Source organism: Ictalurus punctatus, chromosome 18 (genome assembly GCF_001660625.3).
Source record: "Ictalurus punctatus breed USDA103 chromosome 18, Coco_2.0, whole genome shotgun sequence".
Lineage (NCBI taxonomy): Eukaryota > Metazoa > Chordata > Actinopteri > Siluriformes > Ictaluridae > Ictalurus > Ictalurus punctatus.
In genome coordinates this window covers 5,387,726-5,415,371 of record NC_030433.2, presented here as the reverse complement: position 1 = coordinate 5,415,371, position 27,646 = coordinate 5,387,726, and the positions used below count along the sequence as shown (strand labels likewise).

The 27,646-nt window shown below is 39.6% G+C and overlaps 2 protein-coding genes and 1 long non-coding RNA gene across 13 annotated transcripts in view; 2 read left to right on the top strand and 1 right to left on the bottom strand.

Annotated features, from left to right (window-relative positions):
• The first annotated feature begins 163 nt into the window (after positions 1–163).
• On the top strand, positions 164–15,708 carry brd3a (bromodomain containing 3a). Of its 4 annotated transcripts, none has more exons than XM_053687745.1 (11): positions 164–268; positions 5,480–5,841; positions 6,081–6,218; positions 6,644–6,776; positions 6,870–7,057; positions 7,146–7,517; positions 7,769–7,897; positions 8,001–8,207; positions 12,517–12,740; positions 12,877–13,166; positions 14,451–15,708. In XM_053687745.1, the coding sequence occupies exons 2-11, from the start codon at positions 5,641–5,643 to the stop codon at positions 14,567–14,569; spliced, it is 2,001 nt and encodes a 666-aa protein (XP_053543720.1). In that variant the 5' UTR covers positions 164–268; positions 5,480–5,640; the 3' UTR covers positions 14,570–15,708. The 4 variants fall into 4 exon arrangements, with proteins under 4 accessions (XP_053543720.1, XP_017347844.1, XP_017347845.1 ...); XM_017492355.3 differs by lacking the exon at positions 164–268 and adding an exon at positions 3,115–3,249 and having other exon boundaries at positions 7,149–7,517; XM_017492356.3 differs by lacking the exon at positions 164–268 and adding an exon at positions 3,115–3,249 and having other exon boundaries at positions 8,001–8,192.
• A 1,475-nt stretch (positions 15,709–17,183) lies between these two features.
• On the bottom strand, positions 17,184–22,376 carry LOC108278778 (uncharacterized). Its single transcript, XR_001815395.3, has 3 exons — positions 22,212–22,376; positions 21,148–21,229; positions 17,184–18,394 (listed from the first exon to the last, which is right to left on the bottom strand). It is a non-coding gene; the product is annotated as an uncharacterized LOC108278778 (long non-coding RNA).
• Positions 22,377–22,432: 56 nt separating this feature from the next.
• The window catches only part of vav2 (vav 2 guanine nucleotide exchange factor), a 184,927-nt gene continuing 179,713 nt past the window's right edge, over positions 22,433–27,646 (top strand). For 5 of the 8 annotated variants that reach the window (XM_053687743.1, XM_053687739.1, XM_053687742.1 and 2 more), the window contains exon 1: positions 22,434–23,623. In XM_053687743.1, the coding sequence (XP_053543718.1) occupies positions 23,420–23,623 (204 nt within the window). In that variant the 5' untranslated portion in view covers positions 22,434–23,419. Of the gene's footprint in view, positions 23,624–27,646 lie in introns of all 8 variants that reach the window. The other 3 variants (XM_053687741.1, XM_053687740.1, XM_053687744.1) reach the window with 3 other exon arrangements.

The following is a 27,646-nucleotide window of genomic DNA, read 5'->3' as shown; positions in this document are numbered from 1 at the left end:
AAAGTCCCTATGAAATCAAAATGGACGTTTTGTAGCTTTTAGCATGAATATGTTCTCCTTAAGTTTATCTATAAGCTAGTGTGCTCCAAAACAATGACAAAATTCCCATTTAGAAGATATATGCATTCAGGATTTACGGTCTCTCTCCACCGATACAGATCAACAATTTTGATGACATCATTCTGCACTTTATCGGCTCATCAGATTTTCTGTCCAATCATATGCTCTATAGAAACTGAAGTGTCCCGCCCCCGACAATTGTTGTGAGGTAAGCTAAACGCTATTTTATAAGGGGTGGGGCCACTGACTTCCTGTTTCAATGTAAATACATTGAATAACGCTACGCATTTCAAGGCACCTCACAGGCACTTTAAAGGAAATAAACATCATAAATAGCTCGCATATTAATCTTTATAATGAACATGGGAGCTTCACTGGTGTCCAAGATTTATTTTGTAATCAAATTCTGAGTTGTTTCATGGACATGTTGATGTTCATCTGTTACCCACATTACCCACAATGCCATTTGACTGCCTACTGATTGATTCATCATTACGTAAAGAGTGATGCAGCAGCGCTTTAGTGCTTTGGTCTGCCCAGTTCACTCACCTCATCTGTACACACGACTTCCAAAGCTTCGACTGTCATGGGGTGGCCTTGCCTCAGGTGGTAAAGCGGGTTGTCTGCTAATCACAGGGTTGGTGGTTCGATCCCTGGCCCAGATGCCTCCACGTGCCAAAGTGTCCTTTGGTGTCCTCCAGATGGTAGGCTAGTGTCATGATGTGTGTGAATGGTTGAGTGAGTAACAGTGTAAAGAGCTTTGTAGAACCACTAAGGTTAAAAGGTGCTATATAACCATTTAGAATGTTGAAATTTTAAGTCATATGGCCATTACTACTTTTCTGTGACTCCAAACTTGGCTATTGTGTGTACACCTGGCGGGGTAAAAAGCAACATCCACTATAGTTGTAACATAAGAGCCAAAAAACCCCTGCCCATCTGGGTTCCAAGTCGAATTGTAAAATGTTTAGCGATTTCATGCAGAGCAAAGTTAAGCAGAATGACTCTTGAAACTTTTTTGTTTCTTGTTGCTGTGTCATGAGCTGCATCTCAAAATGAAAACTCTGACCTTAAATTCAAAAATATTCAAACACTATCTGTAGTGGGAAAAATGCTTAGTGCTAGTACTCAATAAGGGTCTAGATACTACATAAGTATACGATTTGAGGCACAATACTAGTACGTTTTTGCAGAGGTAGGTGGATGGGGAAATTTATCAAATGTTTGAAATCCTACTCTAGTGCTGAGTGTCAGGATAGTGAAAAAGACTAAAATAGCACGAGCTTCATTTAAATGTGGCATGATTGAATGTGACTGCCAGTAAAGTTAATGATAAAATGTTTTTCCTAGCTAAAGAAATATTTCTTATATTAATTTGCTAAATAAATGAATAAAACTAAACAGGAGATTGTGAGTTTCTCTCACAACCCTATTTGTAAAACAAGAAACCCTACGTGATACCTAGTCTGAGAACCCCTGACCTACGGCATTGTTCTTGTGTCATCGATTTTCTCACTAGGTGAACCGAGACTCTGCTGTCACTCAGCGCGTTTGAGTTTTATATCTGTATTGCATTCTGGAATCCAACATGTGCTGTCTCCATTACTTCTACTTTCTACATTTCTCATTAATATGACATCGAACATCGCAAGAAAACAGTGAGCGAGAAAAGAAGCTCTTGCTCTTTTGTTTTTAGGAGCTAACAGCGAAACATGACTCTTAATCCTTATGCTTATGATGACTGAAAATGGTTTTCTCCTATTAAATTATATTAGCTCCTGAGTTACTAAGCACATCAAAAATACTTCACTATAAACATATTTAACAGGATGGAGGTTGCCTTTAATGACCAATTCAATGGCATGAGCTTTAATACAGCGTTACACAACAGTCAATCCCATGTCATACTTTTAATTTTTACATAAAAGTTGTATATGTAATGTTTCAAAATATCCCTTTGTCTTGTGTATTAATTTTACAAAGCTTGTCAAGACCTTTATTAAGACCTTTATTAAGTCAGTTAACTTATGAGTGACTGAACTCACAACTCATAACTAGACACTCAGATTTTTCTCTCTTTTTAAGATTCAAAGCAAAGGAATTTCATGCAATTTGTTTTGAAATCCCAGAAGATAGAGCAGTATCTATTATACAGTAAATCAGAGGCCTCACACTTCTTGCAGGTCCTTTTTAGTGTAAAAAAAAAAAAAAAAAAAAAAAATCCCTTAGGATCACAGCACATATTAATTATATGGATGCAATCCAATTATTCAAAAACACACTAGACATTGCCATATTGATTCACTTAGTGGAGTCATTAGAGAACCAAAACCAGTTACACTGTGTTTAAAATACTGTTTATCATAATATAGCATATTAACAGAACTATTTCTAGTTCAGTTAAAATATCAGGTGACATTATTATTTTCTCCTTTTTGTAAGTCTTTGATATTTAGATCAGGAAATGAAGAGCTTATGACCATTATTATTATTATTATTATTATTATTATTATTATTATTATTATTATTATTATATCTCAACTAAATTTTATGTTTAATTTATCTTTTTTCTACATTTTTAATTTATTTTCTGCTTCTTCCTTTATGCTGTTTTCATTTCCCTTTGTAAAGCACTTCATGCATTTCAATGTATATATGCTATAAATATACATACAAAACATTGTTATTATTATTATTATTATTATTGTTGTTGTTGTTGAGAATAATAATGATTTTTTTCTGAAATGTAATATAACGTAGTAATAAAATATTAAGTAAAGCAGGAAATTATAGCACGGAAAAAAATCTGAGCCCTGTCCTATTTATACAATAATATATATATAAATATATAGATATTGTATAATAAATAAATAAAAATAGAAAAAATATGAAAGGTGATTTTAAAGATGCGAGCGCTCGCGAGCTGTCTTAGTTTTCGCACCTGTATTTCTATAAGGCCCTCCTTCATTCTCGGATTGGTTAGAATTTTATACTCGCACTATCTGATTGGTGGAGTCTAAACTACTAGCCAGTCTCAGCGAAAGAACAAGGGGCCGCTCGGAATATGGGTGGGAAAAAACCGCGCCAACGCGCATGCGCAGAGCGCTGCTTGTACCTCATCTCTGTGCTGCCTAAAGGAGCGACCCCGCATCAGTCCCAGGCTGTAGTCCACCTGGAGCCGCGATAAAAGTAAAGAAGCGACCTTTTCTTCGGTTTATAGCGCGTTTCGCATGCTCGTATTACGCGGTGATGTTAGAGTGTAGCGGCGGATGGATAAATATGCACTTCGGGTCATATAAGCATGAACATATGAGTTAGCGCGCTACTGCGACTAGCATTGTTTTCAACACAAAGCTTCGTCTGTGACTCGCGACAATACAAGACTCCGCTATAAAATTAACAGCACTTTAACTTTATTTTAATCTCTTAATGCGCGGTTTCATAAAAGTGTGCGTTTTATTACACGACTACTGGGGAAAATATTGGATATTTGAATTATCTAAGCTTCGTCCGACATCGCAGTGGACTACATTTGCTAGCATGCTAATGCTAAAGCAGCTAAAAACCCGCCCGCCATGTTTTGATGGATGTTTGCTAACAAGCGTTCGCTAACTAGCTACGACGCTAAAGCTAGTTTCTCGTACTTGTTTTTTTGGTTAAATTTACCTTTACGTACTAACAACTTAAATTAATTCCAATGGATTTTTTTCTATATTAACGATTTTAATTAAATATGAATGCTTAGTTTATAATAAGCTGATATTCACAGTGCTAGGCTAGCAAACATGCTAATATACTATTTCCCTCCATTCTAGGCAAACATGTTGCCGTTTTATTTCGCGCGATAAAGCTTTAAAAACTTATTTGTTTCGCTGTTAGGTCACTAAGAGTTTATTTCTATTTTTTTTTTTGTTCTGTACGCAGAGGAGTAGTGAGCTAAATGTAGCCGTGGTGTGTGGTAGTAATGCTGATATAGCGTTGTAGTTCACGAGCTCTGATGATTTAAATGTAGTTTTTTTATGCCAGTCTTGTCAGATATCATATTCTTCCAGGGTTATATCCATGGTTCTGGTGTATGTGTGTATATATTTTTATATATGGATAAAGCAGGGTTGTAAGAGAAATGTAGCTAGCGAGCTAGCAGGCTGGTGTGTTAGCTAGCAGTTTTACGCGGGAGGAGAACTTTCCTCCAGTCACTGTATTAAAGTATACATGTCGTGGAACTAAGCGCAATCAATTTATACGGCAGCGCTGCTGAATCGTCCATTCTGATTGGTCAGTTTTCTAGCATTGTGGTCCTGACAGTAGTTCCGGCTGTAGTGCAATTCACAGGTTTATATCAATGCGCTCGTATTAATTACACTCTGTTGTTACTAACACTTTACACACGGACTATGCAGGACGGTCTGCCGAATCTTAAGCCCTATTTGGACAGGATAAAATTTACAGAGTCGTCTGGTAATTTTCTATTCTTCCAGATTGGCAAGATAAAAATCTTACAGCTGGACACCAAAAAAATTACCACAGGAGGAGTGAGTGTGGTAACGAAGTAACAGAGGAGAAATTGTAAAATAGGAAATTACCCCAGGACCTTGTGTAAATTTAATCTCAGTGATTTTCTATGCACATGTTGCCTTGTATTGGTGGGAAAAATTATGACTGATCTCTGCTGTTGTCATATTTAGTCTTTTACAGAAGTACTCAGCAAGTTTTCCATGACAGGAAAGTTTTCAGTTATTGTTTATTACTCTTATGCTATTACATAAGTGACAACTGGAACTAACTTGTCTCACAGATGTTAAAAAAAAAAAAAAGAGTAGTCATTTAGTATTACGTGAAAAGTTGTAATCGTTGGCGAATTGCTGTTTTATAAGAGGAATCAAATACTTTAGTCCACGCTGTTATAGGAAAACTGGAGGTATCGCAACACTGCCTGGCATAGTTTTCAGTTTTTTGGGGGGGGAAACTAGTTTTTGAAGCACGGGTCGACTAGTAATCTGGTCAGATATTCATTAAAAAAAGTCTCTGTGGTTGATTATTTTCCTAAAACAGCACATCATCTCATCTTTTATTTCTTACTTAAAGCACAAACGCATATGATGTCGAGGAAAAAGTTCTTTTTCTTAGAAAAAAACGTGGAAAAAGTTACTGATGAGTTACAGTGAGGCTGTTTGTATTGGATCAGAATCAAATATCAGCTAAGAAATTAACAAACACTTTCTATAATATGCGTATGAGTGTTGATTAATCCGTGCTTTTCTCAGAAAAAAAGATAATTACGTTGAAGTCGTGTTTGAGTGACTAACGGAAGGATTTTCATTACGTCCCTCAAACCATGACCATGAATGTATAACCATAAATGTTTAACCACCTAACCCATGCTGCTGTTTTTTGTTGTTGTTGTTCCTTGTTCTGCTAGAGGTTACAAGTTCAGGTTCTGCAATGGGATGTAGTCTCTCTTGGATGAGCGAAACCAAGAGACAAACCCAGAGAGAGCGTCTGTCAAAACCTGAACAGTAGCGTCAGAATTGCACAGAGCCGGCAAGCCGACCAAAGCAGCAGCTCTGCCGCCGAACCGAAATGTCGGATGTCACTTCACCAACTCCAGAACCTCCTCAAATCGTCAACCCTCCACCTCCCGAGGTGACGAACACCACTAAACCCGGCCGAAAGACCAATCAGCTGCAGTACATGCAGAATGTCGTGGTCAAGACTCTGTGGAGGCATCAGTTCGCTTGGCCTTTCTACCAGCCAGTCGATGCCATCAAGCTCGGATTACCGGTGAGTGTAGCTAGCAAGGGTGGGCTGAATATGGCCAATAAAGTCATATTGCTTTACTGGATTTTCATAGTATATAAAAGTACAGTGAATAACAAAGGAGATGTAAAACCACTGACCTCTGCTGATGTTGAGAATACTTAGCAAAGTGTGCTATAAATTTAAACCTGTTGTAAACATTGTTTTACTCTGTTTTAAGTACACAGAAAAATGAGCTCTGGGTTTTTTGTCCACTCCGTTAGGACTATCACAAGATAATAAAGAATCCGATGGATATGGGCACCATCAAGAAAAGGCTAGAGAACGTGTACTACTGGAGCGCCAGCGAATGTATGCAAGACTTCAATACAATGTTTACCAACTGTTACATCTACAACAAGGTGAGCAGTGGAAAGTAAACACGTCACGTTGTTAACTGTGTAACGGTGCACTAAAGGTATTGGGTGTGATTTAAATGTGATGGGATACAATTTTAAAGAAAAGCACAGTAACAGCACATGTTACTAGAAATGCACAACAACAAAAAAAAAACACTCCTGCTTTGTTGGTAGTGTTATGCAGGCTCAGGCTTCAGTAGGGTTTCAGAATGCTAGATAAGAAAGTGAGTCATTCTGTGAAGCTCCACTGCAATAGATCCTGGTCTTTACAAAGTACATCCAGGAACGAAGACATCCTTGGTTCCTATAGTGGACATGCGACTGTAGCATTTGTGAATTAGTTTGTGTGAAATCTATTTTAAGGCTCATTAGAAAACCTGAACGCATGGCTCTCTTTATTTTATTTTTTCCCACCTCTGATCGATTAGCCAACAGATGACATCGTTTTAATGGCTCAAGCGTTGGAGAAGATCTTCCTGCAGAAGGTTGCTCTGATGCCCCAAGAGGAAGTGGAGCTGTTGCCTCCTGCCCCTAAAGGCAAAGGTCGCAAACCTGGACCAGGTATGTCACTTTGGATGTTGCGTAGCGATTATGCTGCCGGTGTGCATGTTTCATTCCCCAGAATTTACATTTCTTTGACCGTTTCAAATGCAGGTCAGCAAGAGGGAAGCGTGACTTCTGGCTCGCCAACCTCCGCGTTCCCGGGTGCCACTTCACCAGTCTCTCAGCCACCGGTCATCTCTCCTCCAGCGCCTGCTATCACGCCTAGCACACCCACTGTACAGAACACGCCCGCCACCCCAATAATGCCTGGCATGCCTCCCTCGCAACCCTTCGGCAAAGTAAGTGCCAAGACCAATATGTCCTCTCTTTCGACCACGTGTCCATGACAGCATCTCATTTTGATGTGCACGGTTTCTGTTTTCCCAGAAGAAAGGGGTGAAGAGGAAAGCGGACACCACCACACCCACTACCTCTGCCATCACGGCCAGTAGGAGCGAATCGCCAACCCCTCTCTCTGAGAGCAAGCAGGCCAAAGCGGCGTTGCGGAGAGAGAGCACTGGGCGACCCATCAAACCACCCAAGAAGGACTTGGACGAGGTAGAAGCGGGTCAGCAAGGAGCCAAACGAGGCCGGCTCACCGAGCACCTCAAACACTGCGACACCATCCTGAAAGAAATGCTCTCCAAGAAGCACGCTGCATACGCCTGGCCGTTTTACAAACCCGTCGATGCCGAAGCACTCGGACTGCACGACTACCATGACATCATCAAACACCCTATGGACTTAAGTACAGTCAAAGTATGTAATGTCAAAATCTCTCTCTCTCTCTCTCTCTCTCTCTATATATATATATATATATATATATATATATATATATATATATATATATATATATATATATATATATATAAAATATAGAAACCATAGATAAAGCTAATGTTTGCACTTTTCCGTTCCTGTAATTAGTCATGACATCGGTCAAGTTTATTAATTGCATTTATAACAGCCCTTAAAAGGCCATAACGCATTTGTGTTTAATTATGTTGCAGAAAAAGATGGACGGTCGGGAATACCCGGATGCACAGAGCTTCGCCTCCGATGTGCGATTAATGTTCTCGAATTGTTATAAGTACAACCCACCTGATCACGAGGTCGTCGCCATGGCACGAAAACTCCAGGTCAGAGTTCAACACGCGTTCTTATAACGATGAATAAAGAGAAGTGCTTAGGAAAGAGAAGTAATCAAACCCGATCGTGTATGACGTATATGTGTCTGAACAGGACATGTTTGAGATGCGCTTCGCTAAGATGCCGGACGAGGCGGCCGAGGCGACCGTGGTGGGCGCTGCTGCCGGGGCGGGTGTGGTCAGTAAAAGCACGGCGAGCAGCGAGAGCAGCGGCGAATCCTCTAGCTCGGACAGCTCCGACTCGGAGGAGGAGAGAGCAACTCGCCTTGCCGAGCTGCAGGAACAGGTGGGTGCGGAACAGGTGGGTTTCTCAACAAGGTCCTGACTTTAAAAATCTAAATCTTCCCAAGTCCAAGACTTATTTGTGTTGTAGAATCTAGATGTAGATGTATTAAGTGTTAGTTCTACTGTAGTAGTAGTAACTTGTAATTATTCTAATGTTTTCAATTTGATTTTCATGCTTTTGGTTTTCTCTTTAGTTAGTGTCATGTTAAGTCATACCATACATTATACACATACTGTCAAGTTTAGACACTCATTCTTTATTTTTTTTTATTTTTAACCCCACATTTTATAATAATAATAATGAAGTCATCAAAACTCTGGAGTAACACAAATGGAACTACGGGAATTATGCTATGATGGAAAAAAAAATTCTAAGTAAATAAAAATAATTTTGTATTTTAGCATCTTCAAAGTAGACAACCTTTTTGCCTAAAATTTTCAGAAATGTATCCGTGGCATTTTCTCAACCGGTTTCTTGAGGAATTTCCCTGAGATGCTTTTTAAACAGTCTTAAAGGAGTTCACACCGACACTGGACTCTTATCGGCTGCTTTTTGGAATATTTCGCTCCAAGTCGTCTGTTTAAAAAATATTTTTATTAAATAAAATGTTTAATGAAAGAAACATATGTTGGCACGATTATATTTTTGCCTACGACTCCGATGTCAAACATTTAATCATACACCTTCAGATCAAAGGGTTTTTAAGATCGCGAGAAACATTTCAGTCGAATGTCCACAAACTTTTGAATGGTAGTGTATGCTGGAAGTAAATATTGTGCCTGTGTGAACATGGGGCACATACGATATATGAAAATGTAAAAGTTTTGCAAACATGTATACACTAGGATGGAGTAAAAAAAAACATCCACCCAGGTAGGTAAATGTTCTGAAATGTCAAACTATTCATGATTATACACAAACACAAGACACTTTAGTATTGCAACATGGGGTAGTGGACAACTGATGTGTTTTGTTTTTTTTCTTCTTTTTTTTTCTGATTAGCAGTCTGAAGACTTCCTAACAGACCTGGTTTTCTTAGATAGTCCCCATTACTGTATCTTCATTTTAATAAAGCAGTTTTAATTTCCCTCTTTTCTGACAAAAAAACTTGTCAAGAGGAAAGTGCTTAAGGGAGAAAGTGCTTTGGGAGAAAATGTGAAATATTCTCCATGTCGTGTGGCTGCAATTAGTAATGGAATTCTCTAATATATTATTATTATTATTATTATTATTATTATTATATACAATAATATAAAAACTTCTCCTTTTTTTGTTAGCAGACCACACGAGCGAAGTGTACATGTTAACAGACCGTACATCTACATAAAATAGAGTTCATGGGACATTTCTGATTGAAAACAAATGCAATGGAGTGTTGATTGTAATAAACGCTCGTGACTACGTTCCTCCGGTGGAAACACAAGTCTTCTTCATAATACCATGTGTGAACAGCTACACTTCTGGGCTGTCCACTTGTGATCGGATCACTCGAGACTGATGTTAATACCAGGTGTGAACAGGGCCTCATTCAGTGAAGCAATACAAATCGTTCTAAGTCAGCCAGATCGCCTCAGCCGATGTGTGTAGTGCAGTAGGCGATGGGATTAGGAGCAAATAGCTCGTGGTACAGTTACAGTGTTGATGCATCTCTCCAAGTTTAACCAAACGAACACTTTTGTGAAAGGAATCGGGTTTTTATTTTTCTGATTTGTTTGAACATCCGTGAAGAAGAAGAAAAAACCCACTACTAACCCGGGACTTGTTGTTTGCTGCACAAATATAGACCTTTTTATAAAATGTATCATAATCACACTCCTCTGCAGACAGGCATGCTTTAAAGCCTAATAATGTTTAAGATTAGAGTTGGCTGTAATGCTGTATTTATTATTTATTTATTTATTTTTATTTATTCTTTTGCGTTTGTAACCCATCAGTAGAGTAGTCAGGCAGGTCAGACCCCATGCAGTCCCTCGGTCCAAACTCCACATTCATAGTCTTCCTCGTGCCCTCATACTGCAGCCTCGCTCAGCTCAGGAAAGAGAAAGCAGGATTGCACTCTGCATAGAGAGATAAGAAGCAGGCAGGACACCAGCTCCACTTTTATGAAATACTTAATTCGGTTTCTGCAGCAGCTTCCGGAAGCAGAGGAAACATTGTTTTTGAGTGAGATCACCCAGTTAATGTTGTCCAATTGGCATGTTAAAGTTGGCTTCTATGAATTTGCCCAAATTATATTTTTCTTTAGTTAAAAACAGGTTATGTGTTTGTTTTACACAGTTGTCATATTTTCAGATGTTTTGAATATTGCCTGTGAATTAATTAATTTATTTATTTATTTATTTATTGACTGTTTGCGATCCAGTGCAAATCCACTACAAAGTTTTTATCCTGTCAAAAGCATTTGAAGTCTTTTTGGGTTACAGAAATAAAAGAATCCAGATGTGGAATTGCATCGACTGATCTATTGTAAAAGCACAACACATATATAATATGTACACACACACACAACTGTGATGAAGGAAACACAACCGATCCAACAACATCTTTAAGATGGCATGTAATTTAAATGTGATATACAGTGCCCTCCACTAATATTGGCACCCTTGGTAAATATGAGCAAAGAAGGCTGTGAAAAACGCCTAACTCCTATAAATAAATAAAAAAACCCACCTACTCTGGCACTTACACCTCTACGCTGTGCGCTTTGCTTTTCTAGAACTCAATTATAGATCTTGTATGGTAGCACTACTTGTATTGTTCTTTGCTTGATAGATCACTTTGCTTGTATTTCCTCATTTGTAAGTTGCTTTGGACGAAAACATCTGCTAAATGAATAAATGTTTAAAAAAAATTTAAAAGCTGTTATCCTGGAAAAGGGAGGTAGCACAAAGTATTGACTAAAAGGGTGCCAATAATTGTTGCACGTGTATATAATATACTATCTTTGATAAATCTGTTTGTAATTGTTTGATATCCATGAGAGCAAAGTATTTTTGTGAATTTTTTTTAAACAAAACATCAAGAGTTTAAACAATAAAGACCATTTTTCACAGCTGCATTTGCTCATATTTACCAAGGGTGCCAATATTAGTGGAGGGCACAGTATGTCAAATTATTAAAGAAACAGGTTTTGACTCTCTCTCTCATCCTCTCCCCAACCCCCCAAAGAGCATCAAATGTCTATGTGCACTATATGGCTGGAAATCTGAGACTGTCACACCCATATGTGGTTCTTCCCCAAACTGCTGCCACAATGCACACAATTATATTGAATGTCTTTTTATGATGTAACATTACATTTTCACTTCACTGGAACTAAGAGGCCCAAAGATATTCCAGCATGACAATACCCTTACTTTTCCCCCTTCTTCTACATCCAGATATGTGCAAAACAATCCCAAAGAGCTATCGGTGTACGGAAAAACTTGGGGTCTCTTTGTTTAGTCTAGTGCACGATATATTATACGTTGTAATTGTATAATCCAGTACTAGTCGAAATCAGATGATCATACTAATATGTATATAAACGTGGTGACTTTTTTTACATTTTTTTTTGTTTGTAAGAGTAAATAATACAGCGTACTGTATATTCCATGCATTCTGTGCTTGACTGCTAAATAAATCATGTGAGAGATGGAGTGTTGTTAAATATCCTGCGTACGTGAATGAAATGTAGGAAATGCATGGGCAGGATGTGTTTGTGTTCCCCAGTCCTAGTGGGCTTGGCTTTGAAACCAGACATACTTTGACTTGCTCTTATTATTATTTCTGGATAAAGAAAGTATGCAGATGAGTTTAAACCTCTCCCAGAGAAACCATTTATATTCGCAGTACTCCCAAGGAATTCTAACAATGTTGCCGTTGTGTTGTTTTAGAGCTACTTAATATTGTGTAAATCATTTGAGTATTGTTCTAAACCCCTTTTTATTATTTTTAAAAATTATTATAATTAGTTTGTGTTGCAATTGAGATTTTTAGGATGTTTAGTTGTAACATGTATCTGTTGATTTATAACACAGTTGCTACTCTGTGTTATTACACCCTTTTATTAATTGGTCATACGTGTCATGATGTACTGGTGTGATATTTGTGTAAATTGTGCTGCATCGGTTTATTCATTTATAAAGGTAGGGTAAGCAAATCCACAGCTGACCTTACCTAGCGGCACATTTGTCCACTTTATGAACGTATTAACTGTTTAATGCAAACCATGTGAGCTTAGTCATAACTGAAATAATGCACTTTGTCTTGGCTGTCTGCTGTGATGCGTTTATTTTTCATTTGGGCAGATCACTGATCCCCCTCTCCCTGCCTCTATCCCCAGCTGAAAGCCGTCCACGAGCAGCTCGCTGCTCTCTCGCAGGCTCCTGTCAGCAAACCAAAGAAGAAGAAAGAAAAGAAGGACAAAGACAAGAAGAAGAAAGACAACAAACTGAACAAAGGCAAGCTAGAAGACGATAAGAAGGCTAAGGCGGTGCAGCCTGCGAAACAGCCCCAGCAGAAAAAGGCGCCAGCCAGGAAAGCTAACAGCACTGTCCCCGGCAACAGGTTCGAACTCTATCTCTTCTGTATTTCAAGCTCCTGTGAACAAATTTATCAAATATTCCTAGTAAAATGTCAAGTCTTAATTTCTGTCGGTGTTAAATTTGTGTTTATGATCCATCCGTGTTCACTTTTTAATCAGGCAAGCCAAGAAGGGAGCAAGAGGAGGGCTAGGCTACGAGTCGGAGGACGAAGACGCGGCTCTGCCCATGACGTACGACGAGAAGCGGCAGCTGAGTCTGGACATCAACAGACTGCCCGGAGAGAAGCTGGGCCGTGTGGTGCACATCATCCAGTCCCGCGAGCCCTCGCTGCGAGACTCCAACCCCGACGAGATCGAGATCGACTTTGAGACACTCAAACCTTCCACCCTGCGTGAGCTCGAGCGATACGTCAAAACCTGTTTACAGAAGAAACAAAGGAGACCTTTACGTAAGTGCTGTCCTGAACCCGTGCTAAAAACCACACTGTTGACGGAGATCAGGGTGGAACAGCGGCACAAACCTAATAACAGCATGAAAAGTCCCTGGCCTGGTTCCAGATTAGGCCTCGGCTCACGTACCCAGCTCCCTCCTGCTCGCATATCCACGATACAGTTCTAGTGGGCCTGGAGAAATGAGCTGTTCAAGAGCTACTATTATTTAAAAATGCAATCCAGCTGCACATATTTCCCTCAGAAGTGCAACGCATATGTGTGCATCATGTGTGCAGCAGGGGGCGCTACTGGAAAGCGCACACAGGAGGAATTACTTAGACTGTTGTCAGCAAGCAGTCAGGTGTTAATAGAGCAGTGCAAACCGGAGCATTTCTAATAGAGTCAGGACCAGGACCAGAACTGGGATAGCTGTGACAGTCCATCCAGGATAGCCTTAAAGTTAGTCTTAGTTAGCTTTCTACCTCTCTTGATGCACTGTCTGCAAAGGAACAGTGCAAAACAACAACAACAAAAAAAGCCGCTGTTGGAATTAGTCCCCTCCCCCTTAGCGTTGGGTTATTCTACTGCTCTTCCTCCACTACAAATAACAGCCAGTGCCTGCATGATGTGCATTCAGAGTAAAACAAAAAAAATCAGATTAACAGAATACACTTAAAAAGGCAACAGCTTGCTGAGTACTTTATTAGAACACCTGGACACCTCATCCATGCAGTTATCTAATCAGACAATCATGTGCTTGCAGCACAATGGAATAAAAAAAAAAAAAAACATGTAGATACCAGTCGAAAGCTTGAAGGTATATTTGGGTGGGGTCTCTAGAGAGATTACACAGAACGGTGAAGCAAAAAAAAAAAAAAACAGTGGGAGGAAGTTGAAGCGGAAATGCCTCGTTGAAGAGAGAGGTCCAAGGAGAATGTTCGGGTTTGAGCTGACTGGAAGTCTGCATAATGACTCAAGTAACCACTCTTTACAAACGTGGTGAGCAGAAAAGCAACTCGGAATGGATTTGGCAAACGTTGAGTTGGATTGGCAATCACGCCATGCTTCTTTGAGTCTCCTTTCCCACATTTCCACTTCATTTTTGTGCATTTTTATATTACTTGATTGTAGAGCAGGTGTATGAAATGACGTACTTTTATTATTATTACTATTAAAAGAATCTTTGAGAACCCCCTTTACTAAGCGTACCACAGATTAGCGCAATGCTCCTGTTGTTTAAGCTCTCTAATATGTCCTTTTTTTTCTTTCTTTCTTTCTTTCTTTCTTTCATGTACCTGTAGAGAAAGGTGGCGCCGGACCAGGTACGGGTCCGTCACGGCTCAGCGGCAGCAGCAGCTCTTCAGACTCGGGCAGCAGCAGCTCCAGCGGCTCCACTTCAGACAGCAGTGACTCCGACTGATCCCTTTTTTTATTTCCACTTTTAATTTCTTCTCTTTTTTTTTTTTTTATGTCGTGTGCAGTCGTGATTGTTTCTCTAAGACTTTTTATATAAGAAAGAGAGAGAAAAAGAAACAATGAAAATGCATCATGTCTGAACTTATTTTTTTTTTCTAAGAAATACCATTATGGGGAAAAAATTACAAAAAAAAGTTAAATTAAGCGATTACATATTTCCAGTGACCGTGAAAGGGATGTTTTAGATCAGCCAAGCTATAAAGAAAACATTTCTGAAGCGTCCGTGGAAAGAAAGGAAACGGAACCTTCACAACTCGATTGCAAATGGGTTGGAATAATAAAAAAAAAAATGTTAAAAACAAACAAACAAAAAAAAAAAACGGTAACCAATGGCATCTCTGGGCAAGAAAGAAATAATGGAAGCTCATGGACAGTTATTTTTTTATTTCAGATGCTCCCGATTTCCAAAATCGGCTCCTGTGTATTTATTTTTATTTTTCCTTTATTCCTTTACAACTTGATTTTCTTTTTTTTTTTCTTTTTTTTTTTGCGCTTTCTTTCTTCTTTCTCCTCCTTATTCTCTTCATACTCTCTGTGCCATGAATAGATTTTATTTTAATTTGTATTTTGTTCACACATTCATAAAAATCAATGGTGTTCGTGTCCGCTTGGATGGTCGTCTGCTTCTGTTCTACATCCAAATCCTAGAACATTTTAGATTTAGAAAGCCCATTCTCAGTTACACACCTAAAATATTGGGGGGGGGGGCTTAGGTAGGTGTGTGGGGGGGTTATTGATCAAACACTCAGTGCATTGAGGTGCTAGTCTTCCTTCTTTGTAAACCACATTCAGGAGTGAATGTTTCAGCCCTGCTATAACAGACAACTCGTCTCTCCACCTTTTTGAAAAAAAAAAGAGATATCCATGTACTTCAAACACTCGAATGCTGTCATGTAACAACCCCTTTTTTTTAGGAAGTTTAGTCTCTCTGGAATGATCATGGAATCGCAGTCTTCCTCCAGTCATGCTCAAACGACATTGATCTCTGAATGTAAGGGGAAAAAGCTGGTGTTGCATTACACATGTACCTTGTGATGTGAATAAATGATTGTTTATTTCCCAGCTGTATTTGCTCCCACCTCACCCTTGTTCCATGTGCTGCCTGTTTATTCTTATTTGACATAGTTTCATATGTTAAAGCTCCCTTTTTTTTTAACATGGTAAGAGATCATAGTAAGATCATTTTGTTTAAAACTATTTTCTCCGCATTCACACCTCGAAAATGCGAATTGCCTTAAATTTTTTTTATCATAATTTTTTTTTTTTTTTTTTTTTTTTTACAAAACCAAATTCGTGAGACTTCAACACTTATTAAAGCACTACTTAGATAGTAACTACTTTTGATTTGTGTTGTCTATTTTTGGCTGATTTTTTTTTTTTTTAAATTATTTTAATTTTTATATATAATATAAAGCAGCAAGTCTCCCATAACTTTTTTTCTTTTTTCTTTTTTCTCCTCCCTCCCTTCCCCAGAACGTTCTGGTCGCATTGGTCATCAAGCCATATCAAGTTTTACCAGAGTGATATCTTTTTAGAAATGCTGAAAACTATATAAAGTATATAGAGAATATATATGAATAAACAATAAGTCTAGCTCATTTTTAGGCTCTGGGGTTAAAAAAAAAAAAAAAAAGTTATAATAGCACCTTTTTATATTTTGAAGAAAAAAAAAGAAGGAAAAAAAAATGTTTACTTTTTATCTTTGACATGCATGCCAGTTTATTGTATCTTTCTTATACGTTTTTGAGCTGTTTATAGTTCTTCCTATAAATGTCGGTCATTTGATGAGCAGTGGATCGGAGGATTTGGTATCAGTAGACGTAGGCTTGTTTACTGGACAATGGGCCAGAGGGCTGGACTTCGGGATGGGCACGCACACGCTAACGTTTGATGTAATTGCCTACCTGGAATCTCTTCTTTGCCGTTTAAAGTCTGTTTTTCATAAAATAAATGACAAAAATATTCTGACAAGGCTTCCTTATTACTCTCTGCCTTACTAAATACCTGGGACCTGGGGGGGCTCAATAATTATAGACTATAATCATGGATTGAAACTGTGCAGAATTATTGGCATTTCCAGGTTAAAGATCCAACAGTCTGAGAATTCAAATCTGCTAAACTTGGGTTGGTTGGAGTTTAGGGAACACCGTCTATAGTGTGTTTCATCCATCTTTCACAGTTCTGTTATCCCATAATCTCTTTCCTACTTTTTTTTGGTCTTTTCAGCTCAACACCTAAATTGAGTAAAGTGGATCCTATTTAAGGTTTCTGTTTATATCTAGGTGTTTGTTTTTCCTGTGTTGAATCATTCAACATTTTATGAGAGACATTCTGATTTGATTATTTAATTACTGTTTTAAATATTTAAATTTTAATCGTTTTTGTTTCACAATCTCCTGCTTTAATTCCTTATTACTATTAAAAAAAAAAAACTTGTGTATTTATTTTGTATGGTTACTTTATCATTCACTCATTCATCTTCAGTAAGGGCTTTAATCCTGGTCATGGTCTCGACAGTGGATTTTACCCATACCAATAACTAAGTTGGGCGGTACCTACCTGCCCATAATGAATTTATCGACCGATAGTTTTTAAAATTGATACTGAATGAAAACGTAACAGTCAAAGTGAAATGTTGCTGAACTTTATTACAAAAATAAACAGTACTGACTGTACCATGAGAATGTGCTGTACTTTTTTAAGTGGTATAAATATCTAAATATTAATCTATAAATATTAAAGTAAATAAAATGTATACGTCCAAACTGAACAAAAAAAGTACCACTCCAAATAAATAAAAATCGAGACATCCAAAATGAATAATAATTTTAAAAAAAACGCTTCAAATAACACGACAAAATTTGTCAGTGATAGTTTTCGTTTCACCAGCGGACCCTTCGCAGCCCCTCCTGCAACAGAGGCAACTGAGAAAAACTATCTGTGTGGATTTTTGCCGATAACGATAACTGATAGTTCCAGCGACCTGTTCTCGGTGCCAATTAATCGTAAAAAACGATCAATCGGTTCACCTTTAATCCGGAGCCTTTCCAGGGGTGCTTCTCAATACTCAAATTGATGCTTCCTCGTTTCCTCGCTCCTCAGTCCTCCAGCCTGTGTCCCTGAAATTGATTGATGTCAACCACCTTGAAGGACATATCAGTTGTCTAATTGCACCATGAGGACTGAGGAATGAGGAATGAGGAATGAGGAAGCTTCCAGAGGAGCTAGGAGCGAGGATACACAGGTGTATCCTATGCAGAAGAGTTTCTTGTCCAAAAACCTGACGCACGTATAAATTCCCCTCTTCCTTTACATCTGCCGCAATCTCAAACAAAAATTCCTTTAATGATGTGATGGAATTTTGTGTGAAATATAATTCAATAATAATAATAATATATGTACAATTAATATAAATACAATTATGAGTATTGTAATTAATTGATCCTTGCATGTTTGGATAGGCAAAGCTGCACAAAAGATACAATAAATGATGTATCGTTCATTAATTAATTGTTGAATAACCCAGATATTTCACATACTATCAGTGCATTTTGCTTTATTAAGAATGTTGTTATTAACCAAACTCTGACAACATAACGGCAGATCCCTGAAGCGCAGTGAGGTCATCTGTGTGAGCACAGACAACAGCAATGGACGTCGCTTTGAAGTGACACTTGAGAGAGCGAGGATATTCCATTCGACTTGCTTTGGTTCCTCTCTCCTCGCATCTCATCCTTGCATCCTTCCCTCGCATCCTAAGGGGGTGGAGCTAAGATGCAAGGAAAGGAAGTGAGGAAAAGAAATGAGGATGCACAAATAAGAAATGAGAAGCACTCCAGGTGTGTAGCTGGAATTCACCTTGGATGAGAGGGCACCATATACACACACAAAAAAACACACACACACACACACACACACAATCGCAGCTAGGGGTAATTGGGTGTAGCCAATACACTGAACCAATCTACTGGAATGCTTTTGGAAGCTGGGAGGAAACCCATGTGGACTGGAGGGGGAAAACATTCACAGAACCTCCACACACACAGTAAAAAAAACAAAAACAAAACAAAAAAAACACTTCAACATACATTTTAATGTATGGAATTTGCTATATAAAGGGTTTACTATGATGATGATGATGCACAAAGGACCTAAGCACATGGCATGGAAACTGACCACTAGATGGCGACAATGTCCTATTTTTGTTCCTCACCTCAGCGATTTGGATCAGAAGTCCAATCATAGCACATTAATGTCATGCCTAAATTACAGACCCATCAGCAATAATTGTCCATTTTTAAAACTCTTATTGACTCTATGAGTCATTTATGAGTCATTTACCTTTATTATAGAATCTGGTGGAGGACGAGGTGAAGTTTAATGGTCAAAAATGTCTGAGAATCATGGGATAGAGGTTAACATTGTGTCATTCTGGCATTAAAAAAAAAATCCTTTCCATTTCTTGGATTGTGTGAACTTCATGATTCACCCGAAACCCCTACAGCGAGACAGAGAGTGGCATTTTCATATTTCAGCCTTTGTGATATTAGTATTGCAATTACGTGTAACAAACTGCATTGTCAACCCTGATTACACTTAAAGCAGTCATATACAGTAATGTAATATTATATAGACACATTTGCTCTATAAGTCATGTGACCTTCCTTTTTCTTTTTCTTTTTTCTTTTCTTTTTTGCTGTAGCATAAGAAACAAACCTACCAGTGATGGATCAGTTGCCCAGCTTTAGTGACAGCTCATCATGTCGGAAGCAGAAAGCCATTGCTCATTCGAAATAAACCACATTATTACTGGAGCAAGGCAGCTACACACTACAGGGTGCAATCCGTCTGATCTGATTGAACACGACTCTTCTATGTAAATCTTTTTGCAAAAGGTCGACCGAGCGAAGCTTTTCTGCTCTCCGGACGAGGTCGTGTTTGTAATTGGAGGATTGAACGGTCACCTGGTTTACATTCGATTTTAGAGCTGTAGCCAAGTGGTAAACAATCATGTAAATAAAAATCATTCGCTTTCTGGTAATAGAGCAAGCACAGACAATCTGTGTTTCTCTTCCATGGACTACAATTATGATGATAAATGGATAAATACCGGCCATATTATTAGGAAAATTCGATCAACTTTGAGCCACATTATTCACCAACTCTCTGGATTTTCATCTCTTTTGTTGGTCCGGAGTCAGCATTTCTTCCCCGATGTTTCTCCTGTTTTATGCTGAATATTTCCTAAATTCCTTCTGCCTTATTCTGGATAACACTCGGAACAAAAAAGAAAACCAACCCGAGGTTTCCAAAAGCATCCCGGCACAAAGATTATTGTAATGTCGTAGCTCAACTGAGCGTCACACTGAGCAATGTCTCTGCTACTACTTTGAACTTCATGATGCCTTGGGGAAACTGAGCCTGTTCCTTTCCGAGTTCCTTTTATTTACCTTTAAGTGGTAATTATTTTGTACCTTTACTTCGAGGATCTAGGAAAGGGGTCTTCGCTTTATCTGTAAATACCTTGTCTGGCTGATGTGTTCGTTCCACCTAACAGTGGTCGGAACTCCAGTATTAAACAGTTGTAATCAGATGTGGCTCCTGTTCGGTTGGAATAAAAAACCCTGACCTAGAGCATGCATTGTATATAGGAACATTTCTGGACTTTAAAGACCACTGTACTGTAGTTTGCATCTTGCAGAGCGGTAATGAACCTGTACAACCATTGCCAGTGACTCTGTACAGCCATTGTTAAAAATGATGACTGAAGCCATTAACTTTTTTCATACAATACATTATTTGTTATACTATATTTGTAAATAAAATATCACGATGCTTGAATGAAAATCGGCAAAGCTTTCATTTAAATAAAAAAATAAAAAATCCTTTGCACAAAACCGTATGCATAATGCTAAATATTATAATGGAATATAATGCCATTGTAGGATTCTATAATTAATTACAGTAGTTTGTGGTTTGGGATATATACTCATATTAAAAATGTAAATAAATAAATAATGTACAACCCTATAAGAGTGCTCCAAGATAAATCTTTAAGACTGACAATATAGTTGATCATATAGTACAGCCCTTTAACTAAAAACCATAATATACTGACCTTATGATGGCAGCACAGACGTATTTTATGAACATAATCCAACTATAAAAACGTTGGGCACATCAAGCGAACGTATACATTTTTAGATCAAATTCTGAACCCAAACTAGTCCCACTGTGTCAAAACATTTTGCCATACTAACAGCATTGTTTCCTGCTCTTAGTGAAATTAGCCTTTGATTCAGCTTGTATATTCAAGTGATTCACTGCTTATTTATGAGTTTGAGGTTTAGATTAAACCCATTCAGGTCAAGTGACCAGTCAAATCGACTTGCAACAATAAAAATATAACTGATAGTGGTTGGACCTGATTTCTTTCCCTGTAACAACATAAACAATGGTGTCACGGACCCGTCCTCAGTCTCCATTTTGAGAATAATGGACTTAGAGAAGAAATGTACTTACTGAGATTCAGTATTACTCCATTAGCACTATAGCCTGTGCTTATTAACCCTTCCGTTTGGCTCAGAATGATCCATTTTGTAGTCTGAGCAAAAGAAGGATGGAAGAATATTTTAGGAATAAATGATTATTACTGAGAAACTTTATGTGAATGAGTCATACATGTTGTTTATAACACGACACACTACACAATATGATGAAGAAGAGGAAACTACATTGACAAGTTGGAGCTGTTGCCCTGACGCTAACACCCATCCATCCCTTTTCCATACCGCTTATCCTACACAGGGTCTCTGGAGCCTGGGAACTTCAGGCACGAGGCAGGGGACACCCTGGACAGGGTGTTATTCCATCGCAGGGCACAATCGCGCACACATTCACTCACTACAAACAATTTGGAAATGCCAATCAACCTACAATGCATGTCTTTGGACCGGGGGAGGAAACCGGAGTACCCGGAGGAAACCTCGAAACACAGGGAGAACATGCAAACTCCACGCACATGGTGCGGAGGCGGGATTAGAACCCCCAAGACTGGAAGTGCGGAGCAAACGTGCTAACCACTAAGCCTTTATGGTGTATTTAAAAAAAAAAAAGTTTATATATATATATAAAACTCTAAGGAACCAGTGAAGAACCCTTTTATGTACATTTAGGTGCATTAGGCAAGATTTGTTAACATTTGAACATTAAATAGGTGGAATAAAAATAAAGAAATAAAATAAATTTTATATATTGTGTGTTTAGTAGTAGTAGTAGTAATAATAATAATAATAATAATAATAATAATAATAATAATAATAATAATTTACACCTTTTTTCTCAGATGGGGCAGAGTGAAGAGTGATGGGCAGAGTTGGGAGTCTATAAAATGACTGACAGGTGGGCCATGTAAACACAATCCTTTTCCCACAGTTTTCCCAATGGGTTTTCTCCGCCACATAATACATTGAGACCATGGCTTAAACTACTACTACTACTATTATTATTATTATTATTATTATTAATACATCGTTTTTTCCAGGTTATTTGTAAAAGTAAGAAACAACAAGAATAGCCTATCGCACCTTTAAATTAGCGTGTTTGTGTTTGTAGTCGTTTTGGGCCGGAAAAAAAAAAGTTCTCCTCAGAACCTGGATGAGCGCGCACGCGGGGAACCCAGCTGCTCTCATTCTCTGGCGGGCGCGCGCACCCTTCCACGCGTCTCCCTCTTCCTTTCTGTCGCGCGTGAACGCGGAGCTTTTTTCCTCTGCTCGATTCTCTCTCTCTCTCCCTCTCTCTGTGTGTCAGCTCGCGGACGCGCGCGCGGCTCGGAGCAGGAGTCAGAAAGAATCAAAACACAGCAGAAAAAGCGAGTGAAGGAGGATTAAAGCACACGGGGACGGACCGGAAAGTGTAGAGAGAACACATAGGCGAGAAACGAGTGGACGCCTAAGGTGTTAAATATCCGTTTTACCAATACGGAGTACCGTTTCCCCCTCCTTTTCTTATTCTTCTTCAGTGACTGAGAAGGACCTGAGAACATTTTCGAGTTTTTTTTCACGGACGTGTTAAGGTCGGTGTTAGCGTGGCGCGCGCGGACAGCCGGTAATTCACCCCAGAGTAAATAACTGCTAAAAGAAGGAAAGGAAAGAAAATTGGCAACAAAACTACTTCAAAGCTGGTTGTTGTTAAGTTGTTTCCCGTTGTGTCGGTGAAGAAAGACTGAGTGGACGACACATTGTAACAAACACAAGATGATCTCTTCTTCGTCTACTTCTTGTTCTTGGACATGTTGTGATTAAAACCTCTCCGCAGACGCTTAACGGTCTTGCACTGACGAGATTGTGGATCAAAACTCCAGGCTTTGAGGTGTGTTTCCCTCCAGAACTCTCCAGAGCTTCACGTTGTGATGATGATGATGACGATGATGATGATGAAGAAGAGGAAACTACACTGATTTGAGAATGACGAGGTTTTCCTGATCCAGTACTCGGGCACAAGTTTGGAGTCTGACCTTTTCCTTGTCAGAGATTGCAGAGAGTGCAGCTTTATCAGGAGTGGATTTCCAGCTTAGAATGACAGACCTCAGGATCAGGAGTTCATCTGAGTCGTTTCACGTCGTCCAACAGGACTGAGATCACTTCCTCGTCCTATGGACTGTTATCCAGAACCCTAGCTCGGACCGCATTAACATTTCGGACGTTCGGACGCTTTTCGTGACTCCTCGGAGTCTTGGGCAGCGGCCCCTCGTCCAGAGGGCATTCTGAGCTTCGTTCGTCTTTCTGCTGTCACTATGGAGGAGTGGAGACAGTGCGCCCGGTGGCTCATCGACTGCAAGGTCTTGCCCCCGAATCACCGGGTGGTTTGGCCCTCGGCTGTCGTCTTCGACCTGGCCCAGGCGCTCCGAGATGGGGTGCTCTTGTGCCAAATGCTGCACAATCTGTCACCCGGATCTGTAGACCTGAAGCAGATCAACTTCAGGCCTCAGATGTCACAGGTAGGTACCGATCGTCAGTGTCGAGGGCTTAAAATGGGGATTAATGGGTTGTTCGAACCCTTTTCTGCAAAGTAGTTAATGCATTTGAATGTTCCAAAGTGCAACGAGTTCTGCAGAATTGATAGACTAGGTTGGGAGGGGACCTAGCACACGGTCATTTTATTTATTTACTTATTTATATTTTAAACCGCTCAGATCCGAGCATTGATCCTTGGGGAACACCACCAACAAAATGTTTGCGCTGCCAGATGATTTTTATGCAGGAAATGCCGTTTTAAACATTCAGTACACGATGACATGGATAAGATTTAACTAACGGTGCGTTCGACTAAAGGTCGAACGCACTCTCAATCTCTGACCTTTGATTAAGGAAAAACCAAAGAAAGCGCGCGCTCCTTCCACTTGGAGGTACTACTCGACCTCGAGTTCAGCAAGTGACGTCAAATCAACATGGCTGCTCTAAAGAACATAGACATATTCGCTTGTTAAATCTATAACACTGACTTGACGGTTCGCTGGTTTGAGGATGGAGTTATACGGTAAATAGCTTGTTGACAGATTTAGAGGTTTTACAGATTTTCTCAGGGCATTTTCATTTTCATTCCTTTTAAACACAAAAAGAGTCAGAATCTGTTCACGAATGTAGATTTATAATCCAGGAAACATATAACGTGTTATTGAGCCCTTACCCTTTTGGTACCTGACCCGACGTTCACGCTAGCGAGTCACAGGTTTCGCTCGTACTTTGTCTCTTGTGGTCATGTCTCTTGTGGTCTCTTGTGGTCTTGTGACCACTGCTGTTGTTGATTTTGGGCGTGCACTGCCCAGCGATTATTAGTTTTCGTAAGAAACGGTAGTAGCTGTATATACCTTAAACTTGAATTCGAATAATGCACTAATCAGTGTGAAAACTGGTTGTTTGATTTACGTTATGCTAGCTTCATTGGCAGATTAGCAACTGTACTAGTTACATACGCTGACCGGAGGCACCATCTATGTTCTCTTCGACTTCTTCACATTCAGTACGTTTACATGGACAACAAAAATCCGATATGAACCCGATTAAGACGATACTCTGATTAAGAAACTAGCATGTAAACGGAGATTATTGATGACCTTAATCCGACTAAAGTCGTACTCGAAGTGAACACAAATGGAATTAAGACGTGTGGACTGTTCCTGTTTTAGTCGCATTACCGATATGCGTTACAGACACGTACACACCTTAATCAAGACCAATTTGTGTCTCGATATTGAGGCCTGAAATGGTTGGAATTGATGTAATGTTCAATTCAACATCAAATTCTTTACCCTATACGTCATGGCGAGATTTGGTTCAACCTTGTGCATGGACAGTACGTATAGTGCGGCAGCTGAGATTTCTCTTGAGAGAACGATACGGGGGTGTGTGTGTGTGTTTGGGATGGGATTGGATGGGGTGGGGCCCCAGTGGAAGGCGGATGCTCAGGGGAAGCTTGGCTTTGTCAACATAAAATCAAAAAAACCTCAGCTTCTGTTTGTGGAATGTGATGTCCTGCCAGGGATCTTTGTGAAACAATGTAGAAAGGGGAATACTTCCAGTTTCCCATATTTTTTCCATGGAACAATAACAACGCGAGTTTGTAGTCATGTGCATGTGTACGAGCTGTGTTAGTTTGTTTTCTTAGTCTGTTTTGCCTTCTGGTGTTTGTGACTGGAAATTCGGAGCAGTTTGTTTTGTTTTTTCTTTGTAAGCTTCGAAAAAATTCACATTGGGCCTTTATTAAATGTGAAGTAGCATGTTTTAATAAGGCTAGAGTTGGAGTCTGGTTAAAGGGTATGCGTGCAGTGAAATATGAATCGCAAATAGCCACATATGATCTCTGTAGATTACGATAGCTTGTTTTAGAGGATATCGTCCAAAACCGAAAGCACAAATATGTCATTCAGGTGTCTGTCCATTGATGTACAAACTGAGCTGCCATTTTGTTTGAGGAACATCTATTTCGTTGGGTCGTTTTGGCATCATGACCATATTGGTCACCTTTGTAGCTTTACAGTTGTAATAGAGCTGTAAAGCTACAAGGTATTACATGTTATACAAGGTATACAGTGGATTTGGTCACGTTCTCTTGAAACTTGACGTTAATAAGAGAAAAAAGTGGCTGGGTGCCAAGAACCCACCAAATACAGCATCCTCTCCTAAAGGCTTTGCTGTGTTTGAGAACTTTGAGAAAACACTGGCACTGGAATCTCCTTCCATAAATGCAAAATCTTCATACATGTCCTTCAGCGATCCTACGTTTTTCTTTTCTTTGTTGGATAATACGTTTATTATGAGACCTTATGTTTTTGTGTAACGTCCGCCATACAAGTCCCTGGTCTAAGCTGCTACTAGAAAGCGTAACACGTTAAAATGAACCCCCCCCCCCCCCCCCCCCCCCCCACACACACACACACACCCAAAATAAAAACCCTACGAGACAGTCAGTACTAATGTCCGAGCCGACCGTCATAGAAGATGAAAACGTGTTCATGGTTTAAGCAAGCAGCAGAAGCCCGTAATCCAGCCCCACCCGTGTCCTCCCTGTTCTCCTGTGACGGTCTGGGAGGAAGGACACAACTGGAAACCCGAATCAGTGGTGTGATTTATGACTCCAAAAGGTCACTGTGTGCTTTGATACACAGTCGTGACTTTTGTACGACCTCTATTAAATCACAGCGCGGTGATTACACGGCCGGTTCGTGTAGGAAGTTCAGCGATGCCGGAGTCGGACTAGTTCCCCATGCCTCACCCGCTCACTCTAATCAACGCACGTATCGGCTGATGACGTCTCGTTGTGCGATATATTTATTTATTTCTCTACAACATATGTCCGATTGGGGCCTCAGGATTACTGTAGTAATTCGCTGGACTGTTTCGACAGTGCGTATGTTGTTATAAGCTGAAATGCCTAGCGAACGGGGGAGAAAATCCGACATGCGATTCCTGTAAAAGAAGAACGCGTGTATTAACGGACTGTCCTGCTCTTGACGTTACTAGACCACGCTTTTACTCAGAAAATACGTCTTCCAAAACGTCTCGCCAGGAAAGCTCCCAAGAATTCTTCTTCGATATTAAATCGAAGGACCTCATGTAGCTGCTGTTGTTGACCCGGTCGAAGCGTTGTAAGATTTCATCGCTGTAATTAGCGTAGAGAAATATGGAACGTCCTGTTTCACCTACATTTGAGCTTGCTATGGAAATAGTCACCGATGCTGACACGGCATTAAAAGAATGATTAATAAATAAACAAGCTAAAATGCGTTAGCTGAGGTGTTGTAAGCTGGCTTTTGAGAGCTCCATTAATGCAGCAGTTCCTCCAAGGTCATGTGAAGGTAGACGACCGTTAGCTGGCATTACCGTAAGACGGAAAATACAAGACCCATCTGTTTGTAAAGTCCTGAAGTGTTTTATTCCTCTTATACCACAGCCGCATGTTAATGAATCCATCCATCCATCCGTCCATCCATCCGTCCATCCATCCATCCATCCATCCATCCATCCATCCATCCATCCATCAATTTATCCATCCATCCATTCATCCGTCCATCCGTCCATCCATCAATTTATCCATCCATCCATTCATCCGTCCATCCGTCCATCCATCAATTTATCCATCCATCCATTCATGCATCACTACACAGGGTCACGGGGGGAGCCTATCATGCAATCCCCTATGCATGGAGACTTTTAGGACACCCTGTATTATTTATTATTATATATTATTTCTTATATTCTACGAAGAAAGGATTCATTCATTCCTTATTTCAGGCGTCTTTGCTTTACAAAACGTGCGCTTTTGCGCCGTACTGTACCGGACCTAGAGATCTGCGACTGTAGCAAAGGCTTTAGCTCAGGAAACCATACAACACTATGAACTCCTACAGAACTAGACCACACCCACAGACGATGCTGAAGTACCACTGTGCAAAATGAAACTGTCCAGCTCGTACGGTACGTGCCGCTGGAAGATGACGAACGGGCGCTGAAGTCAGTGTCAG